We start from the raw sequence: 23,925 nt of genomic DNA, 5'->3' as shown, positions 1-23,925 counted from the left end.
TATAATTATTCCTGTATTTTTCTTTTTTTTTATCTTTCTTTCTTCTTCTTCTTTGGCTTCCTTTTTTTTCTCTTTACGTATGTTCTTTACGTAAAAATATCATACACGGTAAAATAGCAAGTATTACAATACTCGACTCATTTTCTTTTTTGTTTCTTTTTTTCTTTTTTTACTTAAATTCAGTAGGTAATTAAAACACTTCTCATTTCGCGCTTTCCTGTGTATCACTTTTAAATTATACTGTTATAAGTTGGAAATGCAAAAAGGAAGAATAAAAAAAAGGAGAAAGAGAAAGAGAAAGAGAAAGATAGAGAGAAAGATCGAGGTATAAAGGAATTGACGAATGTTTTCCATTTCTTTTTAAATCTTTTTTCTTTCCCTTTTGTTCCTTTTTTCTTCTCGTTAAACAGAGAAGTTAATTTTTTTTCTTTCGACTCCGTCGGCGAAGCCATCGTAACGCATCGATTATCGATAATAATCGTCGTTGGCGCCATATCGTTTCACGATCGATCGTGGTCTTTGATTCGAACAATTTGTGCGGAACGTTAGCACAAATTAGTATTCGTTTGACCTTACGAACCGGCAGATGTATGCATGCGGAAGAGAGATATCACCGAGAGATATAGCTTAATATTTTTTCTTTTTTTCTTTTTCCTTCTTTCTCGTTTCTCTCTCTCTCTCTCTCTCTCACACACACACACACACACACACACATACACACACACACTCTCTACATTCACTTAATTAATAAATCCTTCCTTTGATTAATACATTCCGTTTCTCGAATTCGCTCAAACTAACTTCTTGAAAAACGTTCCCCGAACGCGTTTCTTTTCGTTAATATTCCGCTTGTATCTTATCCTCTACCCTCCTCCTCCTCCTCCTCCTACTACTACTATTCTTCCGCCCCCTCCCATTCTACTGGCTTTTCCTTCCACTACTAACCTTCTCCTCTTGTACCTTTTTTTTTACCTTCACGTAATATCATTCGCATACATCCTCTTCCCTGTCTACCCTGTCATTTAATATTTCCAACGTAGTTTCCACTTGTTCTTACCTCTGCTTTGGAATTTCATTCTCGTACTTCCTATGATTTCTTATCTCGTCTCACTATAATATATATATATATATATATATATATATATATATATATATATGTATATATACACACAAAATGCAATGTAGTATTACGTGACTTTTTATATTCGTCACGTAACCTTCTAATCTATAATTCACGATTACAAAGGAGATAGGCATATTGTCACAAAATGGTGGAGAACTCTCTCTCTCTCTCTTTCTCTCTCTTTTTCTATCGTAAGACGCGCAAAGATGATTAAAAAAATCGTTTTATTTGTTCGGTCAATATTTTTAAACGTTTTGAATCATTTCTCTTATCTTAAATAAGTAATTAGTATTTATAGCAAAATATCATTAAGTAATATAAGCATTTGGATATTTCATTTATTAAATACGAAAACTGTCAATATCTTAATTCAAATATTTGTAAATATAATAATTTGTCAATATTTTATATAAATGGATGATCAGTATTTATAATTAAATATTATTTTATTACTTAATAAAAATTGTTGGTATATGTATCGATTAAATACAAAAACCGTCGGTATTTTATATAAATATATTATGCTCATAATTTATAATAAAGCCAGACGCAATCCTGACACTTAATTATTTATACTGATAACTTATATTACGTACTGCTATTTCATTATAACTACCATTTAGGAAAATATTCGTATATACCGATCATTTATTTTACAAAATACTTGCCCTTAATTATAATTAAAATAATGAACATATAAATAAAAAATATGTTCGTTCTATTCTACGGAGTTGGATTAAAACTTATTATTGGATGATTTTTGAATATTTATTACATTTCGAGACTTTCTGGCTTATTACGATTATGCTTTAATAAAATTAAAAGTTTAATAAAAAGAAATTTTTTAATTTCACCCAAATGCAATTTTGCGTGTCTATTGAAATGTTCTCTTCGTTTTATTGACAAAATATTTCTATATAATTGTCTTTGGGTGTATAAGAGAAGGTAATAGGGGTATAAAAGGGGGGTGGAGAGGGGAGGAGGGGTGGGATGGGGGAAGAGAACCTTCGAGCGCTTCTTTGAACCTCGATTACCGACTTACATTCAATAAATGTCATTACAACGAACACTGGCCGCCGTGGTACGGCCAATTTTCCATGATTACTAAATTGCAAATAAAGGAGAACGCATAACAGATAACGATCCTTTCTCCCCACCCAAATACCTCGCTTCTGTTACAGCACTGTTCCCAATACCGTCACGTTCTCTCTCATCGTAATATTGAGATTTATACTTACAACGATACGCATTGTAAAAATACCGTATCATCAAATAACTAATTTGTTTCACGTTTATTTATAACGGAAAAGAAACATAAAAATTGTTAACGATACCTCGCGTGTTCTGAAGTTAAACTCTTCAATTTTCGAAATTAAAATAATTTCACATAAGTACATATGTATTGTATATATATATGCGTGTGTGTATATATATATATGTATGTCATAAATGATTTAAGATATTAAAATACATATATATATATATATTTATTTATTTTGTCGGAGATGATATTTTTAAAATCATAAAAATCACGTGAAAAATAATTATTTCTCTATAACAAATAATTTATTTTTAACAACAAAAAAATCCAATTTTTCGAAATTAAAGAACATCCATATATTCGAAAAAAGAAAATATTTTTTCCGCTCTTTTTTTTCCAATATCATTAAATTTCAACAAATGTAATAGAACATTTATTTGTGTATTAATCTGATATTGTTATTTTTGTGAAACACGAAATTATTCTTTTTGACTTGACACATAAAAATTTCAATATAAACCATCAATAATGAATTAAACATCGTCTCTTACATATAGTTCGCATTTCGTTTATATTATTACGATGAATAAGAAAGTGAACGATAATGAAAAATTTTTCGTTGGAAATTCGAATGACATAAGGGGAGAAAGGGGGAGAGTGGGGATACAACCCTGACGTTCGAAAAAGAGGAAAGGAAGAAATGCAATAAATCACTACAACCATAATATATTTCTTTGGCAGGCCGTGGAATAGTAGAACGTAACACTCTAGAAACAGTATTTCACGATTCCGCTCCCGTTGTTCTCGCACCCTCTCTCTCTTCTCCTTCTATAGCATAAACCAGCCACCCATCCACCAAACCCTCTCCCCCTCTCATGCTTCTCCTCAGTCCTTCCCCAAGTTCACAACAACTTTCTTCCCTTAGAAAAAGTGGCTGCAGTCTCGAATTCGTACCTACCATAAATCCAAACACTGAGCCCTCGGTCCGGTCCACCACGAACGCTCAGCATTCTTTACTTCGTATATATACCAAACGATTCGCTTACATTAGGGGAAGAAAAAAAAAGGAACAAATAAAAAGAAAACCGGGAGAATCATTATACAATTTATAAAGCTTCGAGAAAATGGTCTAAATGGAATAGTTCTTTATCTTTCCTCTTTTTTACCCCTCTTTTCTTTTTTTCCCTAATTTTTGTCTCTTTTTTTCTCCGTTTTCTTTTTTTTCCTCTTTTTTTTTTTACTGTCTTTTTCGTCCGTGTATCTTTTTCAATTTTCTCGGATGAATTGGTTGGCCGTTGTCGTCGTAATAGAAAATTTATTACGTCGTTTTAATACGCGTAGAATAAGGGAGGGACAAAAAAGTTTCCCTTAAGGCTTGTTTAGTTTCGCAATCTCTGAAAAAAGAGAAGACAGAAGAAAAAAAAGTAAGCTCAGAAATGTAATTGATCTTAAATATCTGACCTAGAAACGTTTGTTTTTTTGTCCCTGTAACCCTTCACGAGAAATATTTGTTTATTCTAACAAAGCTATGCAAAATGTATATTGATACGTATATGACGAAAAAGAAAGAAGGAAAGGAAAAAAAAGGACAATTGGAAGATTAAAAATTTGTGTTGTTTACTCGTATAATGAAGAATAAAATATTGAAATCATTTTATTCCTCATATTTGTCTACTTTCGTTTCCTTTTTTCATTTTTCCATACATGCATATAAGCTATACCGTATCGACGTGTCTTCATAAACGTAATGGTCGACGTGGGTCGATAATGATCGAGCTAGATCAGAAATTTGAATATAAAATTAAGAGATTCGCTCATAAGATGGTAATAATAATAATAATATATAAAACGTAGGAGGTAAGACATAAAATAGTAGAGCAAATTCCTCTTGCGGTTAAATGAAAATTGGTTTCTCTCTCGATCGTGTCCTTGTTACAAAACGTCGTCCCACTCTTAACTCCGACCCTCCTCGCCTCCCCTAAAACCACTTAACGCGATAACTCATTCATCCTTCCAATTATTTCGATCGTTCTGTGACTCCACCTCCTTTGAGAAATTCTATAGCTTTACTGTCTAAAGCTTGTCGTCCATTTTCTCTTGAAAGAGAGATAGGCAGAGAGACAGAAAAAGAGAGAGAAAGAGAGGGGGAAGAGAACTCTCGGATCCTTTCGAAAACGTCCCCTAAGAAAAGGGAACGCCTTTGCTAAAGGGAAAAGCAGAACGGGTGACACCTTTCGCGAATTTCTTCTCATCCCTCTAAAACATTTCTCTCTCTCCTTCTCGATATTTCTTCTCTCGTTCTCTTTATATGTATATACGTACATGTATATATATATATATATATATATATATATATATATATGTATATATATATATATGTAATGTAATGTATGTGTTCAGTCAGTGTTCTTCGGCAACCAAGAAATACCCTCGACAATGTCTTCCTTTTGCGTCGACGCATACAAAGAGCGTACTCGACTCGTAAATCTCGAAGAGAGCAGTGGGAGGGATAAGAGAGGGAGAAAAAAGGATACTGTCGATGGTAACACCTATCTACCACTTATCTGCCTCTTCTCGTCACTCCCCCTTTCCCACCCCAAAAAAAATGATACTTGCATCGGACGAACGAACGAACAGAACAGAATAGAACGAATGAATGAATGAATGAAAGAAAGGAAGGAAGGAAGGAAGGAAGGAAGGAAGAACACCGACCAAAAGTAAAATCGAATTGAATTAGCTCGGATCGATAGTAAATAATAGTAGTAGTAGTAGTAGTAGTAATAGTTGATGGAGATGGTCGTGGAAAGACGATGGTTTCACTTTCCCCAACATCCCCCAACATCCACTCCCCCCACCCTTGATTGGCCGAGGAGGATTCAATCGAAGCTAGGAGAAGCTCGAGGCTTCCTTATGCTCGGATCGAATCTCATTTAGATTTCAACCCCGAGATACTATACTTTAGGTGGTAGGGTTGGGTGGCTCGGGATGAGGCCTGGGGGTGGAGACGGTTGGTAAGAGAGACCTTCTGGAGCTTCTTCGTGCCACTCTAACACAACCATCGTGAACGGTATCGCTGATGATTCCTCTTTCTCGGGTATAGAATGACCGGTTGGAAATTTATACTTCTGGCATCGTATCGATAGACGAACCCTGATAACTATCCAACCGCAACCGACTACCATAACGTTTTCAATGTCGATCGTAGAACGTTTTCAAGCAGAGATATACGTAATCATTGGATTTTTTATCGGAACAAATTTTTTTTCACAATTTCTTTCCGACAATTCAAATATTTCGTATATCATATAACCTTTTCTCATTATATTCAAAGGGAACATTTTTTCTCCTCTTTCTTTTTTTTTTTTGCAATTATGTTCGAATGTTTCGCATTTCGTATTTAGAAAATATTTTAGAAAGGAGAAAGAAAGAAAAGCAAAAGAATGCAAATAATGATTTTTTTGATTCGGTGTGGAGGAAGCTTAAAGCCGGCATCGTCTGCTTCACAGCCACGTTGATTAATAATTCCCTGTAGGTTCTTAAGCTGTCTACACACCGAACGTTACTCTTAAATATCTTTTTTGTGTATACATATATATGTATATGTACATATATATATTTCTCTTTTTTATTTAATTTTGTAGGCTAAATTTAGGTTATCGTAGATCGTTGATGATTAATTATAAAAGTGTGTCCTTAATTACTATCCTCGATAATGGCCCGAATATTCCCGGTTTTATTACGCCGTGTCAAAGGTCCTACCGATAGCAGAACGACGTCGACGCAATTTGTCACACGTTAAAAAAACAAGAAGAAGAAGAGGGAGAGAGAGAAAGAGAGATCGTTTCGTACGATATATTTTCGCACGACCTAAAAAGGAAACGCTTCGAGCTAATTGTCTGCCTCGTGGCTTCCATTCGTCCAATTAATACCTGCCGACACGTTTAATTGAGAACGAAGTTCTAACTTTTCGCGTGAGTTCATTGCTTTATATGAATTATTAAGCTAGCAGGGAAATTTAAACCGCACGATGTTTCTGATTCAAAATGTGTTCGATCGATTTATTAAAGTTATGCATACATGTATATTCATATAATAAAATATACAGGGTGATATGTATGAAGACCTTATCGTTTTAATCGAAAATTAATTAATTTATTTATTTATTTATTTATTTATTTATATGTTAATAAAACTCGATACGTATGTATATTCCATAAAAATTTATCGTATATTTCGAAGTGTATTACATTATATATTCTGTTGAAATTACAGAACCGCGCCCTATATGTACATATTCTATTATAATGTATATTTTGGACTATTGTATGATATTTTTGTTGTATTACAATAGAATTATATATCCTGTTACAATTACAGAATAATCTATGTATTATTTAAACTTATGTATCTTTCAATCATTTTCTTTCTTTTTCATTTGTTTTACTTTTTCACGTTAAAACGTAAAACTTGGACCGACATCGTACTATTATCATACATACGTTAGAAAAGGAAAAATAAAAAATATACATACTCGACGATTGATTAAGTTTAAACATACAAATCCGGTGTTTAAATTAAACGATAGGGATGACTAAACGTTAGAAAACTGTAAACGCTCGTTTTCTAGACATTTTATCGATCACGATTTAACAAACGTTTATATGTTTCTCATGTGTACACTTGCCGCTTTAAGTAAACACGACTAATCTCGACCGATTTAGATCTCCGAATGTGAGGAAATAAAGAGAGAGAGAGAGAAAGAAAGAAAGTTACGACCAGGTGGTGGTTCACCAAATGATTTGATCCACTTGCGACGTTTTATTAGAGACGGGGTGAGAGAGAGAGAGAATGATAGGGGAGAGGGATATGCCATAGTTAATGCGAACGTGCGTCGGTTCCATTCAATATGAAACTCGGTTGCTCGCGAATGAACAAACGTTGGACCAAGAGAAGAATTAGGGTGAGCATTGTAACGATCCCACCGGCATTAAGCTTGCGTTCAATGTTTTGTTTCAAGCGTGTACTCGAATCATAATGGCTCAATTATTCCCTCACTGTTTTTTACCTATATATACACACATATATATTATATTAGATCGGATCCTTGAGCTTTGTTACTTTGATGTTTTCTCGTTTAACGTTCTAATTTGTTTTTTATTGTCGTTGAGAGAATTTAAAGGGGAAAAAGGAGAGAGAGAGAGGGAGAAAGAAAGAGACGTAAGGTAAACGTTCATTTTCTTCAGCTTTGTAATTACAATTGAAAAAAAATAAATAAGTAAATAAATAAATTCTGGAGTTAATGTAAAAAGATAGATGTAAAAATGATAGGATATTTGATTATGATTTTTTGAACAAATGTTGAAGAAGTGAAAAATGATAAAGAGAGAGAGAAGAAAACAGAGAAATAAATGATAAATATTCTTTCTAATTTTTCTTTCGTACTTTTATTTTTTTATTACGGAATTACATGTTTTTTAGATTATATATATTATATTCTTATTAGAACATACTAATATATATAAATATATATATATATTTATACATATATTTGTTTGTGTATATGCATGTATATGTAGACTAATTTTTATTACAAAATGAAATAAAAGAAATGTGTGTGTATAGGCGTGGAAATGACAGAATTTCATGAATTTTTATGATAATTGAGAAAAGAGAAAGACAAAGATATATATATATATATATATATATATATATATATATATTATATACAAGCGTTCATTTTTTTCGTTTTTATATAATTCCATTTTCGTAAGAAAAAGAAATAAAAGAAAAAAAGATAAAAAAGAATTAGTAAAAAAAAATTATACAAAAACTTTTATAAATATATAAAAATGTTAGAGAACTTCATAGATTTTTTTTTTCTTTTTCATGAAATAATTAAGCTAATACCAAATGTGTATTTAAGAAAAATCATTCGGTCGATGATAATCGCGAAGAAGAAAGAAGATAATTTGTCTTCGTTCTTCCGTCTCACAAAAATCAACGCTCCCGAATCACGGATCCTTTGATTCGTAAAGGTTTCACCTGGTTCTAACGAAAGTTCCCAAGACCCTTTCCAATTACAAAAGCTCCCAAGGGATGAAATGGAATTAATCACGTGGTATTTCCCGGATCGATTTTATCTTTTCAAGATCTTCAAGAGCAGGCATCATCTTTTCTCGGATAACAAATACGTTGATTGTATCTGTCTCTTCGAATATTTCCGTGTATATGTCTGTGTATCTCTCTCTCTCTCTCTCTCTCTCTCTCTCTCTCTCTCTCTCTCTCTTTCTCTCTGTGTTAACTAAAGACTGAGCAGCCCTTTCTACTTATATATATATATATATATATATATATATATATATATATATAGAGAGAGAGAGAGAGAGAGAGAGAGAGAGAGAGACTGGCAATCGCATACATATATGTGTATGTGTGTGTGTGTATATATAAACTGGCAATCATCTGACAAATGAATTATACTTACACGCACACGCACACGCACACGATCATGGAGATCCGTCTGTGTTTTCGCTATCTATTGAAATATTAATTCGTCTGCGAAGGGTCCTTCCATCACTCGTAAAATCGATTGACGCGTGACATCAGCTGTGCGTGTGCGTGCACGCGTAATCAACTATCGTGAGATCATTTAATATAAGAAAAGAAAAATCTATAATTTAATTGAATATATTTATAAATATTTTCACTACAATACTCATCTTAAATATTCATCAAAAATTATATAATTTACGTTTTATAGAAACTTATATTAATAAGTATTTATTAATAAATATTATAGAAACATTTATGTATGTTTGTGCGTTTTTGTGTCCGTTAGATATTGTAGATATTAATAAACATTTGGCAGATATTAAAACTATTACAATTTACGTAAGACTGACGTTCGAACATATACGAGTCATAGAAATGTTTCGACATTTAAATTTGGATTATTGAAAAATTATTTTTCTCTAATAATAATCATGGAAAAAATTGTAAATAGATATATTTATTTCTTGAAGAAAAATAATTACTCTTTTATATAATCTAACAATAGATCAATTATCGGTACATGTATCTACATACATATATATATATATATTTTTGTACAATTATTAAAAAATTAAGGAACAATCATAAATAGCTTCCTTTAGAGTCTATATAAATTTAATTACTGTATCCATAAGTCAGCCATGTTGAAACATATGTACGTATGCATGTATAAAAGTTTTATTCCTGATAAGAGTGATTGGAGAAGAAAAGAGGAGATGGTACTACCTATTTATATATAAAGTGAGAGAAAACGATCAAAGTCGGATATTTTTGGTCTTTTATCTCTCGAATCATTTCTCTTGGTCTTTACGAGGAAGATCGAAGAAGACGAAGACGAAGAGGACGAAGAAGAAGAAGAAGAAGAAGAAGAAGAAGAAGATCGTACCTCGTGAATGGGTAGCATTGAGGAAGATTCGCGATACTACTGCAAAAGTTTCCTTCCTCTCCTCTTTCTACGCATACATACATACATACATATATATTCTCTCTCCTTTTTCAACGATCCTTTTTTCCCGCCTTTTCGCTCAGAAAGAGAGAAATAGAGAGAGAGAGAGAGAGAGAGAGAGAGAGAGAGAGAGAGAGAGAGATGAGGAAGAGGAGTTGAGAACTCGCGTTGATTAATCGACGATAAATGAGGCACCGAGCCAGAGCAGCAGCATCACACATACACATACCTATACGTTTATACACATACAGTATTCTCATTGTATCGGTGAAAGCACGTCCGTGTGACTTAATGAATGACTCGGCCGTTCGTTGCTCGCACGCATCGGAGATTCTAAAGTCTCGATAGGAGAATCGTCAGAGAGGGAATACGCTCGTTACTCTTTAAATAGCTATCTCTCTTTCTCTTTTTCTCCTTCCCCTTTCTCTCTCTCTCTCTCTCTTTCTGTCTCTCTTTCTCTCTTCTCTTACTATCGGCAAGAGAGGAGATACGGGATTTCGTCGAAAATACAAAGACACTTTCCTTAAATCTTTCCATCATTTCGAGTATTCGCACTTAGATTAAAAAGAAATTAATCGAATCTCGTCGAATAATTTGATAAATTGTTTATTCGTTATAACACTTGTGTTACAAAGCGTTTTATTGTGTAATAATTAGACATAGATTAGGATCGAAAGTACTTAGTTTACGAGCTGAAATTTTTTCGACGATTCGAGAGATGAAAATCGCACTTTTTCGAGACTTTTTAAGGTTCGCTTTTCTTTTCTTTTTCTCTTTTCCTTCTTTATCTTCCTTTTTTATTTTTCTTTTTTATTTATTTTTTAGTAATTTTTTTTTTTTTTCTTTATATAATTTCTTTTTTCATTTATCAAACGCGTGGAACGAGTTCGACGAATGATCAGAGCGCGAAAACGATAAGCTAAAGACGACGCGTTCCGAGAAATATACAGGCCGAGTTTTACTCTCTTTTGTTCTCAACACCCAACAACACCAGTCCGGAAGATTACAACGAGCAGCCAATGAATCGGAACGGCTTTTCTCGCATCGTCTTTCTTCGAACGATTCTCCTTCGTTACGATTCCCATAAATACCAGCTACCCAGACGGAGGAAGCTCGCTCGCTTGCTTGCTTGCTCGCTTGCTTGCTTGCTTGCTTGCTTGCTTGCTTGCTTCTTTCCTTTCGACACGCGTTGTTTTATCGAACTAACATTGAAAGATGCCTGGATCCTTTTTGACGACTCGTACAAAAAAATATATATACCACATTCCGAGAAACATTGTTTCCGAAAATTGCTATAGGGAATCTTTTTTTAAAGGTTCGACAATATTTTCTTTTCTCTTTTATTTTTAGTAATAACAACACAAAACACGAAAATCGAACTGTTGCAATATTATATTTCACAGAATGGACGAGCAACAAATTCTTGAGCTCGTATCTTGACAATCTGAAAAAAAATGTATGAAAAAAATCATTCTAAAAAAAAAAAAGAGATCTAAGTCTAAGTCCAAAGAAAAAGAGTAATTGACTCTTAAAATATATCACTTAGGAACTTTTGATCCCACCCTCCTCTCTCATCTCCTTATCCTAATTATTTTTCTGCACGACCTACCTTACTCGCGAATTCAAAGTAATCCGTTTCCTAGTTTAGCAAAGATACGATGTGACCTTTGCTCGTTATAAATTTCTCAAGTACCTAGATATATAAAGATATATATACACATATATATGTATGTATATATATCTCATCTATCAGCGATCTAACTCGTTCTAATTTCTCTTGGTTTGTCTGTGTTAAGATACTCGAAGACCGTGGTCGATTCCAGTCTAAGTGCACAGAGGTACAATCCGGAATTCACGGTGACAACGGCTTCGTCAACGGCTTCCTACGGCAATACGAACACCAGCGTACTCATTGACCAATTGAGGCACATTAATCAGGTGAGTCCACAAAGTGTAATTCGTCGGTTGGTTTAGTCTCTTGGCCAGCCTTGCCTCGTATTAAATACGAACGCACACTAGCGTACTCATTGACCAATTGAAGCACATTAATCAGGTGAGTCCATAAAGTGTAATTTGTCGCTTGGGTTAGCCTTGGCCAGCCTTCTTGCCACGGATTGAATCGTGCGGCTTACATCCTGTGTTTTCGTACCGTACTCGTATAGTCAGGATCGACGGCCCGTGAAAGTGACTTTGCTGATACCGTGTTCACGATCCTCTGATGACCACCTTTCCCCTTTAGCCTTCGAAAGTTTTAGAATTACGAGTTATGATCGCGTGAATCCACGGTCCTTGTTTTCACCGTAAGAAAGACGATCGTATTCATGAAATTCGATTATGTTCTTGTTATATGTTGGGTAACACTTTGCTTCGAACTTTAGGTATATTCTATTAATCTCTACGGATGAATGTTTATTGTTTAATTTATTGTTAAAAAAAAAAAGAAAAAAAAAACATTTTATCGAAGTTTAATTCTTGAAGGATTCATATTATATCTATGTGTTTAGGAAACTACGATAAAGGATAAATCTTTCATGAGATATCTTTATCCGATAATGCTATATTATACATTGAAAATATCTGAAAAATTGAATCGCGGAAAGTTTTTGACTATTTGCAAAGTTGCAATCGTTCGAGGATTTTAATGAAATATATTCAACGATCAATTTCTGAATTCGTCGTACGGAAATCTTTTATCAACGATAAAAAATTACATGGAAACAAGACGAAACCGAAGATCTTAAACGAAGATCTAAAAAATTAATTTTTGTATTTTTTTTTTCTTGTTCCTCTCTTTGAACCGTTCAAACTTAACGCGTAACCCCTTAACACACACACACACACATATATGTATATCTGAAGATATTGAAGAAAATTCGTAATACTTCTTGAAAATGAGAACGTTCTTATTGGCAAATGTAGCAGATAGCAATGTCGTCGAACGCGGTTCATTGCGATTACGTGAATAGAGGACAAACTGCCTCAGAGATCATAAATATCGTTCGAGCATACATACGTAGAATAATTCATATAAAGATCGGCGGGACTTTGGCATTGGATTGCTCGACGTTAAAGCGAGAAGATATTTGGCGTGGGTTCGCTCGTGCGTGATGAACGTGCGAAAAATCGCGTGGGTGATATCGGCCAGGGCACCGTTGTCGTTAGCCTCGATCGTATTCGCGACAGGTGAACAGGCAAATAACGGACAGGTGTCAGTATCGACTAGAAATAAAAATATACAACGTACGACGTTTCTTTAACTTTAGCATTTTGGGTTATTACGTCGGATCAAATTAATTGTCTAATCGATTTACAGATACGAATGCGTACGCGCGTATAAACCTCAATAATTAATCATTGACGCTTATGTTCTCGTGTTTGTATTACGGATTTTCGATCGATCGATAACCCGATGTCATCTGTTAATTGCAATATTAAATGGATCGACTAATGGTATAGGGAGATGCGTTTTCAATTTCCTCTTCTCTGATATCATCTAACACAGTATAACGTTGTAAGATCTCTTCGTCGTCGTCGTCGTCGATTACCTCTATGAAACTTTTCATTTCGTAAGGAATTATATCCTAATAAGGATTTAAGAAAAACGTTAATAGAAATATTTCCAGAAAAAACTTTTCAAGATTACCTTCAGTTCGAAACGATATTCTACGTCGTCTAAGTAACGTCACGGGTTAAAAGTTTCTAAAAACGGACTAATGACGATTTCTAGCCGAGCCAAAAGTGATTCTTATATGTATGCATATGATTTTTACACTCAATTACACTTCTTCAATAAATCTCTTTTTCTTCTTTTTTTCTTTTTCTTAGAATATAAAACTACTTGCTTTTTAGAACTTTTGATCGATCGTTTTTTATAATATTATCTCTTTACATAAATTACTTGATTTAATATGATATAGAAACAACAAGGAAAGATGAAAGATCCAATTAACGTTAAAAACAACGTTAGAAACGATGTTTCGACCGACATAAATTTACCGAACGTGAAACATCGAGTTTTAAGTGAAACCGTATACCGTGTAACTTATTTCTTTTTTTTTTTTTTTCTTCTAATCCTCTTTTCTACCTAATCCGACTTTGCTTGGATCGCTGACCTGTTATATTTACGTTGATAACACCTGAGAATTTTCTGTTGATCCATATATAGGTGTACATATATATATATATATATATATATATATATAGGTGTCTATATATATATTTATACATAGTTTCTATTGTGTTTCCAAAACAGATAGTGCAGTCGCAATTGGCATTGGCACCAGATGGAGGAACTCCGCTTGCCGAAGAAGCTCATGATGGTTCCGGAAGCGGAGACAGACCTGGTTGGAGAAACAAGGGTGATACAATGGATACCGATGACGAGGATTCAACGGATGACGATCGAGAGGACGAAGAGATCTCTGGATCGGGAATGGGACCACCTGCTGCGCCAGGTACATTTTTAACTGATAAAAAAAATTTTGTTTCTCTCATTTTTTCTTTTTCTATCTTTTCTAAATTTCTCTCAATTCTATTTCTATTCGCTCTAATTTCGGTCAATGTTCTTCAACGATATGAGCGAAAAGTTTGTAGATATTAAAAATCAGTATTATTCTTTTTCGAGACTTTTTCTCGGGCTGATTATTATTTTCTTTTTGTTCTTTCGATTTGCGAATTGTAAGAACACTTTTGTTACGATTGAATTAAATTAAAACAATAAATTAAATTTCATTAAAAAAAAGGAAAGAAAAAAGAAAAAAATATTAGTCAATCTTGATTTTTAAAATCGCATTACCTACTCGATGTCAATTCTATTTATTTATTATTATTATTATTGTTATCGTATGAAAACGAATAATAAAAGGGAGAAAATTAATTAATTAACAGAGACAAAAAAAACAAATTCTTTTGTTACAGATCCATCGGTGAAGACCAATCGAGAATTCCGCCCAACATTAGCCTCATCGAGCATGCTGATGCCATCGTTGTCGTTGATTCTCGCGCTCGGCATGTTAGTCGCCTAAAAAAAAAGAAAGAAAAATGAAAAAGAAAAAAAAAGAAAAAAAATCACAAAAAAATGAAAAAGAAAAAAATGATTTCCTGTTTTCGAAAGAAGAAGACGAAGCTCCCATATTATTGGTGCGTCGACGAAACGATTTTCTCTTCTCCATCCTCGAGACAGTGAAATCGGTTGAGGAGAGAACGCAAAAGAGACGCCATGTTGTGTAACGCGATTCTTTCTTTCTCTGTATATAAGAATATATATATATATATATATATATATGTATGTATGTATGTATGTATGTATGTATGTATATGTAGAGAGAGAGAGAAAAATATATATATATTTTTTTTTCTTTTCGTCCTGGACAAGAAATTAGAATGGACGAGAGAGATTAGTGACTATTAGAAAATGGACGCCATCTTTTTCGATGATATCTTCGATAAAAGCGTGTCGAGGGGAAACGAACGAATGGAAAAAAAAAAGAAAAAGTGTCATCGGTCGGTATCGTAACTCGGGTCTCGAGGGGAGAATAAATAAAAAAAAAAAGAATTGAGAAAATAAATAAATAAATAAATAAAAAGATAAGAAGAAGGGGAGGAAGATGAAGAATAAGAAGAAAAAACGAAACAATACGAAACGAAAAAGGAAACGAAATGAAATGAATGTGTAACGAAATGTAATGAAATGAAATGAGATGAAATGAAATGAAACGAAACGATATGTTAAGAAAAGAAATCGGTCGAGTTAGCGGCATTACTAAGCACGTATGTATTTAGAAAATTTAGTTGGCGAGCGGTCGCGAGGACGTAGCGTTTGAAACTTTGCCAGATGCAAAGCCAGACTATACGACGACACGTAGAAATCGTACGACGAGTTGCCGAAACGAGAAGTAACGAGGAAAACCATCCGATAAAACCATCAGAAAGTCACCGTCGGAGAGAACGCATTCTTGCGCGCGCGCGCATGAGAGAGAGAGAAAGAAAAGGGAGAGAGAGAGAGAGAGAGAGAGAGAAAATATATGGGTTGAAAAGAAAAACGATATTTGGAAGAACGTTACTCCTTTCTCACCACTTCTCTCGAGAATATTTCAAACTTTTCCAACGATTTATCGCTTTATTCCCTTTTATTCTTGGACAAAATATTCTTTCCCTACATTTACGCGATATAATCAAAGCCAACACGTCGCTTAAACTAAATCTAGCTAAATATTTCTTTTCTGTTTTTTCTTTTTTAGTTGGTTTTGTTTTTTATTTTCTTTTGTTTTGTTAATGTTGTTGTTGTCTTTTTGATCTTAAACATATTTTACTAAATTTTTTGTTACGACAATGTTGATCATTAAATTTCTCTTTTCTTACTTTTTTCCTATATATATGTATATATATATATCGAATATGAATACATATATTTTTTACCATCTCTCCAGATCGATAAGTCATTTATAATGTACGTATACGATATATAATGTATATGATATATAAGGACTTCTTTTTATATATGTCCAACTTAAATCTTCTCGCAAGACTAATGGGTTATTTAAAATGTATTCTTTCTATTTCTAATCCTAAATTTTTATATATATATATATACCAGATTTAAATCCATACTTTCTTTTTCTTTTTTCATTCTTTTTTCTTCAGCGATCTCTCTTCGCAAGACTAATAGGTCATTTAAAATGATGACTATTTACGGTGAGCGTAATCGATTCGTCGTGGTTTTCCTCGTTTAAAGCTCGTCCCTCGTTCCGACGAACGCATTTCATTCATTCCGTTGCTCGTCGTAAATTAGAAGAAAAAAAGAAAAAAGAAAGAGGGAAAGAAATAAGGAAGGAAGGAAGCAAGGAAAGAAGGAAGATGAGTCGTCGCTCGCTCGTGACGAAGTCGTCGTGATCGATCGATCGATCGTGCGAAAAAAGATCCCCAGATCATCGACGACGTTCGTTGGTGTGATATCGCGTATGCCATATACATATACACACGTGTCGAATATTATAATAATTGTAACTAACGAATACACATATACGAACGATAGGAAGAAAGAAAGAAAGAAAGAAAAAAATGAAGAGAGAAAGAGATGGAAAAAGCTGAAACACCGAATGTCGCGTTAAATAATTAATTAATTAATTAATTAGTTAATTAGTTAATTAATTAGAGAAATAATGAATAAATAAAAAACTAGCTTCGTTCATTCGCGATAAACATTTCGGAGAACGAGTCGAATCGACATTTTCATGTATAGTTACATATATTATGTAAACATACATTATATAGGTATTGTATAATATAATATAATATTGTCATTTCTACTCCTCGTGTATTGATTATTCGCGATAAAATATAATAGAAATTTCACATTTTTTTGCCAATTGGTACGCCTTCTTATATGGGTATTCCTCGCATCATCTAATTCAAAATCTATTTGGAAACGTAAACGACATGGGGAAAAACGTATTTTACATGGAGAAGTTCCTAAATTTGTTGAAAACGTTCTAATGAGATATTATCGAAAGTATCAGAAAGGAAAAATAGTTATCGGCGAATTTCGCCTCTCAGCGAGAAAAATAATAATAATAATAATAATAATAATAATAATTAATAATAATAATAATATAATAATAATTAATAATAATAATAATAATAGTAATAATAATAATAATGATAATGATATATTATTAATATTAATAATAGTAATTATAATTATAATAACAAAAATAATAATACATATAATGATTTCTACTCGTATTATACGTGCTATCGAAATACAGTATCGTTAAAGTTTTCAAACTCAAGATCACCGTACTAACGAACATAATTACGATTTTCTTTTGATCGTTAATAAATATCTATAATAGTCGTTAAATAAACGCTATTGAAATTCTTCGCTGTAAAATCGTTACGTCGAACCTTACGTACGACGAGCCTTCGACGTGAGAGGATGAAATTTTCTAAACGCTGAAAAGGAAAAAAGTAAAAAAAAAAAGAAGAAAATAAAGAAAATAAAAAGGCAAAAATAAAATAAAAGAAATAAATAAAGAATTAAATAAATAAAAAAACGAATCCGAAGACTTTGAAAACGTGTGAAAGTATTAACGTTTAAGAAAGGACCATCCAAAGGAGTATACGAGAGGAAATTAAAAAGGGGTAAAAAAGAAAAACCAAACAAAAAACAATAAGAACGAAGCAGAGGCATTTGAAAGGGGAAGAAAAGTTATTAGTAAATAAATAAATAAATAAACAACTAAAATAAATAAATAAATAAAAAACAAACCGATTGTGTACTTAACGAATGTCGTATCGCGACATTCGTTGCATCGTTAAAATACATTCGAAAATACGTGTTATTATTATTATTATTATATGCGCATATTCGAATGATTCTACAAATAAGAGATGCCGATACGATGATATACAAAAATAAATAACGTCTTTTATTAAGTAAATACGATTTGTCGTGACGCTACCCTTTATACCTACGAGTATACTCACAAGACTGAATATATATCCCATGGTACAGAAGAGAAAGACAGAGACAGACAGAGAGAGAAAGAGAAAAAGAAAAAAAGAGAGAAAGGAAATACATAATTTCAGTCGTCGCGATAAAATCAAGGCAGACAGACAAACAGACAAACGGGCATAGAAACATACAGGAGGAGAAAGAGAAAGAGAAAGAGAGAGACAGAGGAAATTTTCTACACGCTAAACTTACCGTCAACCGAGCTTTCCACGAACGAAATCATGAATTCTTTTACGAGAGGACGAAAGAGAAAGAGAAAGAGAGAGAGTCGGAGGGATGGATACAAACAAAAAATAAAGACAAAAAAAATAGGAGAGAAAGAAAACATGGGTAAAAAATCAAGACAGAGAACACAGATGAAAATGACAAAAAAAAAAGGAATAATTAAGAAAAGAACGAGGAAGAGTCTGTATATAGTGAACGCGTGCTATATTTATACACTATACATTATACGCTATATATATATATATGAATAAATAAATAAATAAATAAATAAATAAATGTATACTTCGATCTGAACTTTAAGGAAACGATACGAGCAGCTATAGAAAAATTATTGACAAATTCATCCGATCGTTATTAAATCGTAATATCTGACGGAAAGACGAAAGAAATGGAAAATAAAAGATAGAGAGAGAGAGAGAGAAATAGGAGATGACAGATAGGAAGAAAAAAGAGGGAAAATGGTATTAATATGTGAGAGTGAAAGAGAGAGAGAGAGAGAAAGAACAAACGCGTAGGCGCTAAGTAATATTAACCCCTTCACGCTCGGATGGCGCCACGCAGGAAGCAAACGATTTTGCTCATCAAGCCTTGGAAATCCGGACATTGCTACTTTATCGTGTTTAAAGATTAACGCTGCGATTAAAGGAACTTTGTTGACGTGTATTTCAGTTTGTATTTTTGTTTTCATCGATCAGAAGTAAGAAGAAAATAATAAACAAATCGAGACGACCGAATAAACGGTCTGAAGTTGAAAGGGTTGATGAGACGAATACGTTTGTTTTTTCTTTTTTTTTTTTTCTTTTTTCCAATCAATTATGAATCAATTCGTCGATTTTTTTCAGATCGATTCATACTTGCAGTTGCATTGAAACAGTTGAGATAAATATTAATACACGAACAAGAAATTGATGGGACGTTAAGTATAATGGAATTAGAAAAAAGAAAAAATATATTAACGAATGTTTGGAAGACGAGGAACACGAAACTCGCTTTGTAATAAGAATAACAAAAATATTTCTGGATCGTTTTTTCATATTTATTTATTTATTTATTTATTTATTATTATTATTATCTTTTTTTTTTTTTTTTTGATAGAGATAAAAATACCTATCTTCGTCCTATTAGTTCTCACTTTTGATAAAAATAATATCAGAAAATAAAAGATCAAAAGAAAAAGAAAAAAAGGAAGAATTGTATCGACAGACATTTGCAAAGAATCTAAGCGAAAAAAGTTTCTTGCCGAAATAGAAATTTTTTCTGAATGAAAGTAACATTTTCGAAAGTTTTAGAATTCCTCGTAAAAAAGAAAAAAAAGAAAAGAAATAAAAAGAGAAGAATGAAAAAAAACTTTCGCTATTGCGAATGAACGATCGATCCCGTCAATCGAATACACGAAGATACGTAATATAACTTAAATAAAAAAACTTTTATAATAAAAATGAAATAAATAAAAAGCAGAAAGAAACAAAAGGACGAAACAAAGAGGCCAATGATTGGTTAAACAACGAACGACAACGACGAAGACAACAACGAAGACGAGTCGTTTCGTTTACGTTGACCTATGGCTCCACACGTTTTAAAATCGAGAGAGCAAGATTGAAAAGTTCGCGCTATATAATGTATCACATGATAAAAAGTTTCGAGCTCCTCCGACGTATAATATTTTTTTGCGTGAGTAAATGTATGTGCGTGTAGTTGCACGTGTGTGCATATTCATGCACGTGAGCGTGCGTGTATCTGCACAGTGCGTGCGCTGTGTGCGTCGTATTGCGTGCGAGTTTTTTTTTCTGTCCAAGGTTCGGCAATCGTGATCGACAATCGTGATCGACATAATTACGGGAGCGGAAAAAGATCGATCGTTTCGATTGGACGGACGTCTCGCTCGTTCGGCCTTGAGATGGTCCATTGGCTCGTGAAGAAAAAAAGGGAACACAAAAAAAGAAAGACAGAAGATAAAAGGAACAAAATAACACTTCGACCGTTGTCATCGATGATTTCGACTTTTTTTTTATTTTTTTATTTTTTTTTTTTTTCATTTTATTTGATTTCTGCGTTGTTTTATTTCTTTCTTCTTTTTATTTTTGGTTTGCAAGATCGATCCTTCTTCATTCCTTTTAATTTTCTCTCTCTCTCTTTCTCTTTTAGTCCAACATCCCTCAAAAATTTGATAAAGATCGCATGAATTTATTTGCGGAATATGATTGCATATTATTTAACGAGTAATTATTGTTAAAAGAGAAGAACGCATTTTTTGCGTTCAATTACGATTCCTCGGAAAAAAAAGAAATTGACAGATTTCAACCCGTAAGAAAGAAGGCTTGCTAATTTATTGAAATTTCGCATATGTGAGTGTATGTTTGCGTGATATATTTGAGGACTGAGACTTGATATACGATATATATTATTGTCAGGAATAATTTCAGTAAAAGAAAAGAAAAAAAAGAACAGAACGTAATAATAATAATAATAAAATAAAAACGAAGTAAAACAGAATGTACGTTTAAATATCGTACATGTTAATGCATACGTATTCGTATGTGTGTATATATACATGTATAGTATATGTATATATACAAATATATATATATATATATATATATATATATATATATATATATATATAGATTGGAACAAAAATTTGTAGGTAATTTTTTAAAATCAGTTAGTTTTCTTCTTCGACTTTTTAAGCTAATTCTGTTATTTTTTGTGATTGTAAAATTACAAATCTAAAAAGCTTGTGGTCAATTTAAAAACTTTTGGTCCAACCTGTATATAAATAGACATATTTCTCGATGCCCAGATGTCTAATTAGAGAAAAATATAAAGATTAATCTTCTCGCTTCGTCGTTTTAAACGACTTCTTCTCCGAACTAGAAAATCACCGATGAACGACGTCATTTATTTTAAAAGTATAATATTTTTAATGGGGAGTAGCACGATACGCCTCGATTTCGCCTACGATTATTACTTCTTTACGTCCGTTTCCTTTTTTAATCTTTTTATTTTTGTATCTGTTTCTTTTTCTTTTTCTTTTTCTTTTTTTTTTGAATTCTCCATGATTTTATACGTTTTCAAATTTACGTTTTCAAATTTCATAATTCTGCAAAAAGTAATTCGTTTCATGTACCCCGATTATGTTAAAAACAAATCGTTATTATAAAATATGTATTTAAAAATTACGAAAAAATTGATCGAAGTTAAGCAAACGTTATATCCAACATAATAAATGTTATGTATAATAACGATTCTCACGAAAAATTTGATACTTTAATAATTACATAAATTACATGTGCATTGTGGATGTACGAACACGAATATACTCGTGACAGAATCTCTCTCTCTCTCTCTCTCTCTCTCTCTCTCTCTCTCTCTCTCTCTCTCTTTCTCTCAACAATGTGTCAATACTAACTATAACGTAAATAATTTTTTTTATTCTCGTTCACCTTCGCAATTTATTGTAAAATTCACAATAATGTTTCTTTCCAATTAAGATTCTTTTCTATTTCTTTACTATTTTTTTCACATTTTTCTAACATCTTCCGATCAAGTAAAAATATAAAAATAGTTAATTTTTATTATTTTTAATGTTCCAAATGAGTTCCAATGACAGAAATGATACGCACAAGATAATTATGTAATTATATTCGTCAAATTTCAAACGAAACACTATAAATCGAACATTTAACATTACAAAGCGTTGGACATATCGAAAAAGATATAGTCGTAAGAACAATTCGAAGCTTTATCAAGCGTTTGGCTGTCTATCTGTGATTGATTAAAAGAATTACGAAAAAGAATTAAACAAAAAAAAAGAAGAAAAAAAAGAAAGAAAAAAAGAAAAAAATGCTATATAGACAAAAAGAAAAAGCATATTTTTTGTTTCTCTTTTTGCTTACGAGGTGCTTTATTAGATGTACTACTATCTATAGAATAAAAAAATATTTGTTTTCTTTTTTATCATTTTTTTTTCGCTGCGATAAAAGGCAAAACAAAGATTTATTATTATTTTTATTCTTATTATTATTATTATTATTATTATTGTTGTTGTTGTTGTTATTATTATTATTATTATTATTAGCAAAATTATTAGATTAAATTAGGAAAGAATGTTCGAAAGCCAAGAAACGCCAATCGCCATTTTGACTGTGATCCTCGGCGGCGTATCGTGTCACGTGATACCTATCATTGATATAAAAAAGACGAAAACGAAATCGACAAAAATAATTAAAAGAACAAATAATAATAATAAAAAGAATTCGAGAACAGAACGAAGCCCTTTTAAGTGTTACGATGTTTCAGTTTTTTCTTCTTTCTTCTCGTAGGCGCCTTAACGATAACGCAGGACATGATTGAGAAAAAAAAGCAAAAAACAAAAAAAAACAAGCAAACAAACATACAAAACAGGTCATTGTCATTTTTTCTTTTTTGTTTTTCCATTTTGCCGAAACTTACAACGCCTATGTATATCAATCTTTATAAGTGCTTTTTCAACGTGGAAAACACTTGTGAACATTGAGTATTATTATTTCTTAGTTTAATTATCGCAAGCGAGATTGTGTTATCTAGGACATACCTATATACATATATATATATATATGTATACATATGTATATACATATATATATATATACACACCTATATATATATAATCAGATGCGCGCGCGAACTTGATTGTACGCGAAATGATGCGTCTTTGTATGTGTCGAAATGTGTCCATGAAAGGAAAGTAAAAAAAGTTCATTGTGAACGTAAAGCTTATGCATATAATACCGGCTGATTAGTTAGATTTCTTGTTTCATTGAAGCCCATTTTTTTTCCTTTTTTTTGTATTATTATTTTTATTATTATTATGTTTATTATTATTATTATTATTATTATTATTATTATTATTATTATTATTATTATTTTGTTAGAAATACTCTTAGACGATCAACGTAATTTTTATGGTATTTATTATGTGATATAGCGCTACTTACTATTAATATTACTGTTAGTTTTATCAATACCATTATTATTAATTATTTTCATTATTATTATATTACATAATAATAATATTATTATTATTATTAATACTAGAGTTACTACTACTGCCGCTATCACTGCTACCGCTATTACTACCATCGTCATCTTTTCTAACAACTAACATATTATAAACTTCCGAAAATTAATATTTCTAACGCCATTGCAGCAAATATTTTTCAATAAGTTTTTCTTTTTGAAGATCGATGAAAAAATATTGCAAAATAAAAAAAATAAAAGAGAAAGAATGAAAAAAAAATAATAATACGAAAATGATAATGTCT

The 23,925-nt window shown here is 32.1% G+C and overlaps 2 protein-coding genes across 2 annotated transcripts in view; both read left to right on the top strand.

Moving 5' to 3' along the window:
• LOC127063293 (division abnormally delayed protein) overlaps nucleotides 1-23,005 on the top strand; it is a 107,571-nt gene extending 84,566 nt beyond the window's left edge. The window contains exons 6-8 of the mRNA XM_050992860.1: nucleotides 11,679-11,820; nucleotides 14,135-14,336; nucleotides 14,800-23,005. Coding sequence (XP_050848817.1) covers nucleotides 11,679-11,820; nucleotides 14,135-14,336; nucleotides 14,800-14,906 — 451 coding nt within the window. The 3' untranslated portion in view covers nucleotides 14,907-23,005. The remainder of the gene's footprint in view (nucleotides 1-11,678; nucleotides 11,821-14,134; nucleotides 14,337-14,799) is intronic.
• LOC127063306 (60S ribosomal protein L38) overlaps nucleotides 1-23,925 on the top strand; it is a 70,686-nt gene that overhangs the window by 29,093 nt on the left and 17,668 nt on the right. The gene's annotated exons all lie outside the window — the stretch shown is intronic.

Source organism: Vespula vulgaris, chromosome 4, assembly GCF_905475345.1.
Source record: "Vespula vulgaris chromosome 4, iyVesVulg1.1, whole genome shotgun sequence".
Lineage (NCBI taxonomy): Eukaryota > Metazoa > Arthropoda > Insecta > Hymenoptera > Vespidae > Vespula > Vespula vulgaris.
Note: the sequence above shows the minus strand (reverse complement) of the source record. Positions and strands in the feature narration are given on the sequence as shown.